The sequence below is a fragment of the Rhineura floridana genome, chromosome 8, assembly GCF_030035675.1.
Source record: "Rhineura floridana isolate rRhiFlo1 chromosome 8, rRhiFlo1.hap2, whole genome shotgun sequence".
NCBI classification, from domain to species: domain Eukaryota; kingdom Metazoa; phylum Chordata; class Lepidosauria; order Squamata; family Rhineuridae; genus Rhineura; species Rhineura floridana.
Window position 1 is genome coordinate 126,325,104 of NC_084487.1, and position 12,021 is coordinate 126,337,124.

Genomic DNA, 12,021 nt, shown 5'->3' on the forward strand with positions numbered 1-12,021 from the left:
CACCAGATGAACAAACTTTATACATTGTTAACTGGTCTTTTGAAGTGTGGGATGCAGGTAGACATCCATACTATAAATGTAGCCTTTCAAACTCTCTCATTTTGAGCAGGAAGAAAAAACCCACTTTTAGAGCTGATCTATTTGAACGCTTACCTTGTTTGCCTTTGCTGTATAAATTGAGCACTGATTATCCTAATCAGTGTTATTAATGCTCTGCAAGAATTTGAAATGCTGAAGCTCCCTTTGTAACATTACTTGGCTTTTTTATTTTGCAAATTGCTTTGCCTTTCCAGGCAAACTTAGCGCTTGGAAGCAAGTATGCATAGGGTTGCAGCCGTAGGCTGTAAACTAGCAGAAGTTGACGTTTCATTGAAAGTCACCAGGATGCAAAAGTTTAAGATCAGAGAATCTGCAAATGATGCTGTTGTTATGCTGCACTACTTTAATGGTGGACCAGCACAGCTGCTGTACTTCCTCTCTCTTTCCTAAAAGCCGATCAGTTACCTGTGCCTCGCTTACTCATAAAAAGAAAGAACTATTTTTATAATTATGGTTGGTCTGTTATGGTCTGAATTGTGAGGAATGGCCACAATCCAGCACAGTGGTAGGCATACAAAGCTGCCTTATACTGAGTCAGACTACTGGTCCATGTGCCAGTACCGTCTACACTGACTGGCAGCCGCTCTCCAGGCTTTCAGGCAGAAGTCTCTCCCAGCTCTACCTGGAGATTCCAGGGATTGAACCTGGGCCCTTCTACATGAAAGGAGGAGCTCAACCGATGTAAGCCCACTGGAATCTAACTAACAGCTAACTGTGCTTGATTGCAACATTTCCTTTCCTTTCTTACAAGTGCCTGTAGAGCAGGGATGGGGGCACCCCTGGCCCATAGGCCTAACTAGGCCCTCCAGGCCTCTCCATCTGGCCCAGAGCCCATTTCGACCAAGCCACACCCATGCCATATATGAAGTCAGTTGTGAGTCAGGTAAAGGTGGAACTTGAACAAAAGGGGCTTTTCAGGCAACTACACGTCGGCTGATTGTCAGCAGTTGGAAGGTGCTGTACACACACTTTGCCTGCATGGTTTGAGTTCAAACCGCACAGGCAAAGAACAGGTCACCTGACATCATTGTGACATCAGGCGACTGACAGGTGGGAGGCCCTGACTATCTGTCAAACCTGGCCTGCAAAGATGTCTAGAGGTACGGATCCAGCCCTCGGGCCAGATGCAGTTCTCTACACTTGCGGTAGAGCCTCTTGCTGCCATGCTCTTCTTAGATGTCATTCTGAAACTTAAACAAACATTCACATTTGTACATTTGTAATAAGTAAGATAAGTAACAGCAGTAATTTCTCTTGATTTCAAAGAAAACACGTGTCTGGGCAGTTTTTCAGGATAACCCATGAGCCAGAACTATACCTTCATTGCATTATTGAGAAGGTGTTCTTTCTCCTCTAGCTGCCTGTGTTCTCCCCTCAATTCATTGCTTCTCTTTAATAATTTCCTCTTCTCCTCTTCTTTGACTGTGGAACAAAGGCAAGAAAGCAGGTGATTAATGGCTATTATGATGGAAAATAGTACACAAAAGGGTAAGTGATGCCCTGCCCCTTTCCCTTCTGTTTCTTTCAGCCCACCTAGTGAACAGACATTTGGTATTACCGTTGAATACATAAAGTAAATAAACAAGTACACACAGTATTAATTCAGTCTGAAGGAAGCATAGTAAAACGTATTCACTAATAGGCAAAAAAGCTTGCTGTTTAAGAACATACCTATAGCCAACAGATATTGCAGGGAAATTGGACAGCTATAGTGAATGCACCAGGGGAGATGGAGAGCTGACCTCCTCTCTGAAGATATTGGATTGCCCTACAAATAGGCAAAAATGCAAAGACAATTTGGGTTGATCTTTCACAGTCCAATCCACTTCCTGTGTAGCTTGGAATAATTTGGTAATGTGCCATCTCCTGCCATCTCCAAAGATGGAGAATTACATTTTTGTATGTTTGTTGGTGTTCTTCTCACTTGGCTTCTTTCCTGTGTTACTACTGTTTCTACAGCGAATCTAACCTAGAAAATTATATTTCTCTCATTATTCATCTTAGAAATCTTTGTCAAATTTATTTTTATTAATTTCAAAGCCTTTTTATTGGTCAAAGTCATATGATGGTGAAGACAGCCTTTTGTGTTTCAAACTGGAAGTTATTCTCTATTTCTATTTTGGGAGCATTAACAATTGATTCTGCAACTGCAATTTGATGTAAAATCAGAGTGATTACAATATGTTGCTACTTCAGGAATGACTCTAGCTGTTGGAAAAAACAAACTTTGCCTGCCCAAGATGCATGTTTTTAGCCTGCTATGCTTAAACCACTCTACCTAGGGAAAGGTGGGCATGGTCAATTAAAACCCAGAACACACCTAGAATTTTGCTAGAATATATTTCACCTCCCACTGTTTTATCTTGCACAAACTGAGACATTCCTCATGTCCATTGGAGACTATTCTGCAGAACAGTCAGTGCCATTACCCACAATTGTTTTTGGAGCTTGTTTTGAGTGTTGCTGTACTTCACATATTCACAGAAAAAGAAGCAAAAGAAAATGATTTACTATAGCAAACTTCACTACAATTGCATAGTAAATCAAACATATTTAATGTGACTATCTGAACTCTATCAACTGTCTTAATATAGTTGCTTCCTAACTGCTAAAACAAGATCAGCACAGCACATGTCTTGTTTCTGTTATTTGCGCTAATTGCAGGTGTTGCCACCACTCACCATATGTTCAGAGGCATACGTTACCAAATTCTTCCAAGCTACACAGGAAGTGGATTGGACTGTGAAAGACCAACCCAAATTGTGTTTGCATTTTTACAAATTTGTAGGGCAGTCCAATATCTCAGAGAGGAGGTCAGGTCTCCTGCTCCCCTGGTGCATTCACTATAGCTGCTCAATTTCTCTGCTTTTTAAAGTTTGATAGAAATATCTGTTAGCTATAGGTATGTTATTAAACTATAAGGCTTTCTGTCTATTAGTGAATTTCTCTGCTTTTTAATCCGGGAGGTAAGAAATGGGATCCTGTGCAAGTTTGCTGAAAATGGATTGATTGTTTGCATGCTTATTGCGTTCAGTGTGATGTACACCCCTACAATCATGCTTACAATAGGTGAAACTGACCACAGGGGATGTGGAAGGGAGGAGGAAGGGAGGGCAGAGGGGAGGAGGGGGATGGGAGTAGGAAGGAGGGGGAGGGGAGGAGAAGGACAGGTTTGATCATTTGCATGAGTTCAGTGGGATTTACTCCTGTGCAATCATGCTTAGAATAGATAAAACTAACGATGGGGAGGGAGGCCTGGAGTAGGCAGAGGAGGAGGAAAAAGGAAGAGGGGAGGAGAGGAGGAATAGAGAGGAGAGGGGAAGGCAGATGTGATTATTTGCATGCTTATTGAGTTCAGTGGGATTTACTCCCATGCAATCATGGCTTGTTGTTGCCATAGGCCTTCAAGACAATTATGACTTATGGCAACTCTATGAATCAGCGACCTCCAATAGCGTATGTCATAAACCACCCCGTTCAGATCTTATAAGTTCAGGTCTGTTGTTTCCTTTATGGAATCAATGCATCTCTTGTTTGGTCTTCTTTTTTTTCTACTCCCTCTTGCTTCTCCCAGAATTATTGTCTTCTCTAGTGAATCATGTCTTCTCATTATATGTCCGAAGTATGATAACCTCAGTTTCATCATTTTAGCTTCTAGTGATAGTTCTGATTTAATTTGTTCTAACACCCAATTATTTGTCTTTTTTGCAGTCCATGGTATCCGCAAAGCTCTCGTTCAACACCACATTTCAAATGAGTTGATTTTTCTCTTATCCACTTTTTTCAATATCCAACTTTCACATCCATACATAGAGATTGGGAATAACATGGTCTGAATGATCCTGACGTTAGTGTTCAGTGATACATCTTTGCATTTGAGGACCTTTTCTAGTTCTCTCATAGCTGCCCTCCCCAGTCCTAGCCTTCTTCTGATTTCTTGACTATTGTCTCCATTTTGGTTAAGGGCTGTGCCAAGGTATTGCTAATCCTTGACAAATTCAATGTCTGAAGGAGGGGATTGGAAGGGGAGGGTTGAAGGAAGGGGGAGGGAAGTAGCAAAAGGGAGGTGATGGGAGGGAGGAGGAGGGGAGGGCAGGTTTGATCATTTACATGCTTACTGAGTTCAGTGGGATTTACTCCCATGCAATTATACTTAGGATAGGTAAAACTGACCATGGGGGATGGGGAGGAGGAGGGGGAAGAAGGGGATTGGAAGGCGATGGGGAGGGCAAGTGGGGTGAAGGAAGGAGAGGGAAGGGGTAAGAGGGAGGGGATAGGGAGGAGTAGAGGAGGAGGGCAGGTTCGATCATTTGCATGCTTTTTGAGTTCAGTGGGATTTACTCCTGTGCAATCATGCTTAGGAGAGTTTAAACTGACATGGGGGAGGGAGCAAGGGGAAGGGGAGGGGACTGGATGGGTGGGCATTGGCAGAGGGGAAGCCCTTTCCTTTCCAAAAGGAAAACGTGTACAGTATCATTCTTTTTCAGGGTTTCCCCCACCTTTTAATTCTACAGTAGGCACATGTAGCCTCCCACCCAAATTTAAACCTAAGCTGTCACTGGCCACATCCACACCAGACCTTTATTTCACTTTAGACAGTCATTGCTTCTCCCAAAAAATCCTACGAAATGTAGTTAGTGAAGGGTGCTGAGAGTTGCTAGGAGATGCCCTGTTCCCTTCACAGAGCTTTAATCAGAGCAGCTGACTGTTAAATTACTCTGGCCACAGGAGCTCTGTCAGGGGAATAAGAGTCTCCTCTCAGCACCATTCACAAACTACACTTCCCAGGATTCTTTGGGGGGAAGCCATGACTGTCTTAAGTGAATTAAAGGTCTGGTGTGGGTGTGGCCCCCTGATTAGCCAAGCCCAGCAGCTGCGAGTCTGGCTTTTAGAACACATATAGTTGGTTCTTACTGAGCATGCCCATTCTTATCATTGAGTTCAATGCTAAATTTCTTAAATTAATGAAAAATCAGCTAAGCTTTTTTTAACTTTTAGATTGCAGAAGATGAAGGTCAGATTACAGTGCAAGTTCAGTAATAAGATTACAGGTATTCTGGGAACACTGCTGATTTTTAATTAATTTCAACAAATGATGAGAACGGACAGAAAAAAAATCCAAAAGGGGTCTGGTTTTTCTCTCTTTTTACACATTGGACTCTTAATTCTCTCTGACTGTTTTGTGTATCGCCATGAAAATTTAAAGGGTTGTTAAGCAAGTGTTTCTGAGTTCAGGACTATAAGTTTTGTAAGGTTTTGTTTTGCAACGAGCTTATGGGAAGCATCAGAATGGTATGGGGGCATTTTCAATTTAACACTGCGGAATGCAAAAAATCCATGCTGACTATAGTACAAAGCCACTTTTGTGGCTGTATAATACAGGAGACAAAGGAAAGATCCATCATAGGTGGTACTGGGGTTGTGTATATTGCACTGGGCTGAAGAAGCTAAATGTCTTTCTGGATCCTCTGTGATTTTACCACCCTCACCATCATAATCACCACCCCAGCACGATCTTCCTCGGTCAAAGTCAGGCTGCTGCTGCTGCTGTAGCCCAGTATCAGAGATGGAGAGGCAAGTTTTCCATAGGAGGTGGGCCATCACTGCGGGTAATAGTTCCACCTATCGTGCGAAGGCAAGAATGTTTTTGAAGTCAAGACTAGTGGCGTCAGGCCCCTCCCACTCTCCAGTTCATTCTTGCCTTCGTACGAACAAGATTGAGATCTATATAGCGTAGCATTTAGCTAAGTTCTTTTTGGTGTTTGTTTGTGTGTTTGTTTGACAGGGTGCGGAGGTATTGTTTCTTGTGTGTCTTCCAAGTGTCCTCCTCCCCTCCGTCTTGTGTTTAACTGCGTTTAACTGCTTATCCAATTTCTGGGGACTTTTCTTGGGGAACTTTTTCCCTTGCCCGGGCAGTTTATTTCCTCTGTTGGATTACTCCCCAGCTCTTAGAGAGACCGCGGCTGCGGATTCTCTTCGTCCTTTCGCCCCTTTTTTAAAGCTTTTCTTCTCCTGGGCTCTGCCGCTTTCCTCGGGAGCTTGCGGCTGCTAGCGGCTTGCCTTGCTGGGCTGCCTTTAGCCGCGCTCCGTGACGCTCTCAGAAAAACCGCGGCTGCGGTTCTTCTGATCTCAGCGGGAGCTTGCGGCTGCGGCTCCCGGCGTTACCCCGTCACCTTTTTTAGCCTGCCCGGGTCTGGCCTCGCCCCCTGAAGCCGGCGGCTGCGGATCTCTCATTAGCGCTTTTACTTGAGCTCACCTTCGCTCCGTGCCTTTAATTTTCCCACCGCGAAGAGGTTTGCAGACGGCGGCGGCGGCTGCCTTTCCCCTTCTGCCTGTTTCCTCCTTGGGGTTTTTTAGAGCCGCTAGTACGGCTATCGGCCCTGCGGCTCCTCCGGCGAGACTGTGCTGGGCAGCCCTTCTCCCAGTTCGTTTCCAGACGGCCGCCATTGCTCCTTCTCTGCCATTTTTGTTCATTTTTTCCCGCTCTTTTTTCCGGGCGCCATTTTTTGAATTCAAATTTCCCGCCTTTTTTGTTACCCTTTATTAACCAATGGATACCTTCCCTGCAGGCTATCTATCTGTATGTGTGTTGTATGCGTGTTGCAGACAGACTTACACAGGGCTGACTTACACACAAATTTACTGTGGCTGTATCACCAAGTCTGAAGCTTTAATTTCTGTGGCTGACTCACACAAATCTACTGTGATTGTATTATCAAGGCTGGAGCTTTAATCCTAGTGGCTGGATTGTATTATCAAGGCTGGAGCTTTAATCTTAGTGGCTGACTTGTACTAAATCTGATTATATTGGTATATCCTGCCCCCTCTGTGGCCATGTACCACTTGTACTAAATTTGATTTATATTGCTATATCCTGCCCCCTCTGTGGCCGTGTACCACGCCTGAAATCCAGCCTACAACACTAATCTGAGTGTACCAAGTCTAAAATACAGCCTATATCATATTAACGCTGATACCTTAGTGCATCCTGCCCCCTCTGTGGCAGTGCACTTAGCCATCTGCCAGTGTATCCTACCCCCTCCGTGGTCGTACGCTGTGCCAGTTCGGGTCTTTACATCCTGCCCCCTCTGTGGCCGTGTACTGCACCCAAGTTAATATAAGATGGCAGAACAGCCAGGCATGTCGCAATCATCCAATATGATGCCAGATCAGCCAGGCATGTCACAAACAGCCAAGCCACAACATTCTAAGGCGACTAAGACCAGACATGTTAAAGCACTGGCTAAGACAAAACATCTTTCCAGCCATAGCAAACCAAAGCGCCCACATTATGTCTCTGTGCCAACCACCACCACAGCACCTCAGGCACACATAAGCGATATACTTCATTCCCCTGCTGCTTCCTCTGACGAGGAAGAATTTGCTGGCTTTCCCGCTCAGTGTTCGCCTAACGAACCTCCCTCCGTTTTACCGCCTCAAACATCTGTTCCAATAGCTCCTCAGGCACAAACATCTGCCACATCCGGGCTGCAGCTGTGTCCTGATTTCCTCTCCCAACTTCAAGCCATGCTGGCATTTTTCACCCAAATGCAGTCACTACCACAAGTTCCTGCCATACCTCAACTCAACATGGACCAACGTGCGTGTCATGAAGCTCATCCTTCCTGTTCACCAGATCCCTTTGACGTAGCCAGAGGCAGATGTATTGACGAAGCCTCGTATGCAGAGGAGTCAACCTTCACTGACCATGTTGAAGGAGACGACTGGAGCGACTATTCAGATCATGAGGAGGATACATCGTATCGTTTGTTTAATGCCTCAGACTATCAGCTGCTAGCACGCAGGGTAGTTAATACTCTTGGTCTCCAGACTGCGCCTTCAACTTCTTCCGCCCCAGCTATCAAAGGGGCCAAGGTCCTCAAATGCCCTGCACCTACTGAACACTACATCCCGGTGCCGGACCCAATTGCCAAATTGGCCTCTGAAGAATGGGCTCATCCATTCGAAGCTCGACGCTTCAAGAACCTGGCTGACAGGCTTTACGCACTAGCTCCGGACTTTGCCACCAAGTTAGACGTCCCTGGCATAGATGAACCAATCGCTCGCCTCGTTTCACGATCTCTTTTGCCCAGGGAAGGGGAATCCCAACTAAAGGACACTACTGAGCGACGAATAGACTTCACCCTCCACAAGAATCACGAGGCCACTGCCCTCTCCATGTGTGCCTCTGCTTCAGCCTCCATTTTCTCCAGAGCATCTATGATGTGGCTGGATGATCTTCTAGAGGACACTAACCCTGATCCTGTCGCCCTCAGAAGAGCACTATTGAAGTTGCGTAAGACAGCAGCTTTTGTGGCCGATGCCACTTTGGATGCCACTCAATTAGGGGCACGAGCCATGACGGCTCAAATAGTCTCTCGACGCACCCTCTGGCTTCGCCACTGGCAAGCTGATTCAGCGGCCAGAATGAATCTGTCCAGGGCTCCTTACTCCGGATCTCTACTCTTCGGCGAGGAAGCTCTAAAGGCAGTGCTGGTTGATCCAAAGGACGCCCACAAACCGGTTCTGGCCACTGTCAAGAACATCGACCACAGGCCTTTCAGGCGATTTCCTTCCTTCCGTTCTAACCAGCCCTTTCGAGGAACGCGGCCAGGAGGACGAGGCCGCGACTTCAGATCCTATTACCCCACTTCATTCAGGGGCTCCTGGAACCGACGCTTCCAGAGCAGAGGTCAGTATCAAGGGCGCAGGGGCAACTCATCGTCCTCATATAGGGGAGGTCCTCGCCAACGCAAACAGTATTAACACACTGCCCATAGGTGGCAGATTACTTCATTTTGGAGACCGTTGGCTGCGCCTCACTACGGTCTCCTGGATCAGGGAGCTTTTCAGTCATGGCTATGCCATAGAATTTTGGGCAATCCCATCAGACAGATTCCATCCGTCCCCTTGCCCAAGGGTACGAGCCAGGCACAGAATCATGCAGACAGCTATACAACACCTCTTGGACATAGCGGCAATAGAGCCAGTCCCCACAACTGAGAGGTCGGAAGGGGTGTACTCCCTCCTATTTGCTGTGCCAAAACGAGATTTATCATGGAGGGCGGTATTGGACCTCACGTTTGCCAACCATTTTGTAACATATCGCAGGTTCAAAATGGAATCACTCCACTCCATTACGGAGAGTCTGCATGAAGGAGACTTCCTGGCTTCTATCGACCTTAAGGAAGCGTATCTCCATGTGCCCATTTGCATAGCCCGCAGAAAGTTTCTTCGGCTTGCTTTTGGCCACCAGCACTTTCAATATAGAGCGATGCTATTCGGCCTCTTTTCTGCTCCAAGAGTGTTTACCAAAGTGCTACTCATCCTAGTGGCTTATCTCCGGACCCAAGGGGTTCATCTCTACCCATATCTGGATGATCTGCTAATACGGGCCAAGTCTGAGGAGCTGGCTCATCATCATTTAACGATCACCCTCAATGTTTTGCAGGCCTACGGCTGGCTTGTCAACTTCGACAAAAGCCATCTCCAACCAACCCAACGCCTTCTACATCTAGGGGCAATGTTGGACACCCTGCAGGCAATGGTCTTCTTGGCTCCAGATCGCATCACTGCCATCACAAGCATCGCAAGGTCCCTGATGCAACAAACATCCGCAGACGTCATGCTTCTCGCCAGACCACTCGGGATGTTCATCTCTACAGTCCACATTGTGCCATGGGCTCGAGCCCACACTCGACACCTTCAATGGACTCTGTTGCCATTTCAACAGGACATTGCCAGCTCCAACCATCGCAAAGTTCGTTTGAGCCCCGCACTGCGCCTCTCCTTCCGCTGGTGGACCAAGGTTCAAAACCTCTCCAAGGGCACATCGTTCAGAGAACCCCGCAGAACCGTTGTAACCACAGATGGCAGCCTCATCGGTTGGGGAGCCCACTGCAACTCCCAGTACGTTCAGGGGGTTTGGTCCACCGCAGAGCAAACTCAAAGCATCAACTGGCTGGAGCTAAAGGCTGTCCACTTAGCTCTACGTCATTTTCAGTCTCTGTTCCCTTTGGACCATGTGCTCATTCGAACAGACAACACGTGTGTAAAATCACATTTGAACAGACAGGGGGGCACCAGGTCTCGTCCTCTGCAGGACTTAGCCTCCCTCATCTTTGTCTGGGCAGAACAACATCTACAATCCCTGAAAGCAGAACATCTCAGAGGGATTTGGAATGTGACAGCAGACTGGCTCAGCAGACAACAGGTCTTTCCGGGAGAATGGAAACTTCATCCAGCCATTTTCCATCGTCTCCAGTGTCGGTTCGGCGTCCTCTCAATCGACCTGTTTGCTTCCAGTCGCAATTGCCAGCTTCCCAGGTACTTTGCCCGATACCTGGACTCAACAGCAGAAGCAGTGGATGCTCTGACAACACCGTGGCCAGACGGTCTATTGTACGCCTTTCCTCCCATACCATTGTTAGCCAAAACTTTGAGGAAGGCGCGAACCAAGAAGGCACAGCTGGTTCTGATAGCACCATTTTGGCCACGCCGACCGTGGTTCTCAGATCTTCTGGCAATGTCAATGATGGATCCTTGGACACTTCCAGTCAGGCCAGACCTCCTATCCCAGGGTCCAGTACTGCACCAGGACCCTACTTGGCTCAAGCTAACAGCGTGGCGTTTGAACGGGGACATTTGAAGTCAGCTGGACATTCTGACGCTGTGATTGATATTATTTTGGCCTCGAGAAGACCATCTACCACTCATATTTATCAACATACCTGGGTGGCTTTCTCCAAGTGGTGTCAGTCCCACCACCATGATCCATCCCAGGCCACTGTGCATCAGGTGCTGCAATTTCTCCATAGCGGCTTTATGATGGGACTTCGACCCAACACTCTACGTTGACATGCGTCCACTCTGTCGTCCATTCTTTCAGTGTCCTCTCCTGGTGATCATATTTCCTCACATCCGTTCATCAAACGTTTTTTGAGGGGAGTCGCCCTACGCTCTCTGGCTGTTGTCCATCGATTCCCCTCATGGAGTTTGCCGAAAGTTCTGCAGGCTTTGCAACGCCCTCCGTTTGAACCCATCAGGACTGTGCCCCTACGTATGCTGTCCTTCAAGGTCTTGTTTCTGATCGCAATCACATCTGCCAGACGCGTTTCGGAGTTGGGCGCATTGACTTCTGCTCGACACCTCTGCGTCTTCCATAAGGACTCTGTTGTGCTGAAGACTGATCCTTCCTTCCGTCCCAAGGTCGATTCAGTTTTTCATTGCAACCAGGACATCGTTTTGCCTTCCTTTTGCCCGAATCCTACCCATCTTCTCGAGAAGGCTTGGCATTCGTTAGATGTCCGGAGGGCTCTCAAGACCTACCTGTCTAGGACCCAAGAGATTCGACGAACGGAGTCTCTGTTTGTATCCTTTCATCCAAGGTCTATAGGGCATAAAGTATCCAATTCTACCTTATCCCGTTGGTTAAGGGCATTCATTACTTTAGCATATGAGTCCCTGAAGCTGTCAGTTCCAGCTAGTATAACGGCTCATTCTACCAGGTCAGCTGCCACTTCGGCTGCTTTTGCCACTAATGCCCCTGTTGCCGATATTTGTAGGGCTGCAGTCTGGTCTACCCCACACTCGTTCATAAGGCATTATAAAATTGATCGTTATGCCTCTGCCGTTGCCGCCTTTGGCAGACGAGTGTTGCAACAGGTTCTTAATGAGGATTAACATGTGGGTGGTCGCTCCCTGTATGGGCTGCTTTGGTACATCCTGCAGTGATGGCCCACCTCCTATGGAAAATGTACCATTGGTCTCACCTGAAAGGTGATTTTCATAGGAGTGGGCCATCACGACCCTCCCAGTTGGAGGATGACTAGAGATTTTATAAATGGGTTACATGTTATTGTTACGGTATTATATTTAAATGTAAGAGTGAAGTCAAGACTTTTAGTTCTGTTATGTTGTTAT

General features: G+C 46.9%; 2 protein-coding genes across 4 annotated transcripts in view; one reads left to right on the plus strand and one right to left on the minus strand.

The window, feature by feature from the left end:
- ARHGAP8 (Rho GTPase activating protein 8) overlaps positions 1–12,021 on the plus strand; it is a 164,347-nt gene that overhangs the window by 142,985 nt on the left and 9,341 nt on the right. The gene's annotated exons all lie outside the window — the stretch shown is intronic.
- Positions 1–12,021, minus strand: part of PHF21B (PHD finger protein 21B) — a 338,743-nt gene that overhangs the window by 6,882 nt on the left and 319,840 nt on the right. Inside the window, exon 14 of the mRNA XM_061582401.1 lies at positions 1,418–1,521. Within this exon, the coding sequence (XP_061438385.1) occupies positions 1,418–1,521 (104 nt within the window). The remainder of the gene's footprint in view (positions 1–1,417; positions 1,522–12,021) is intronic.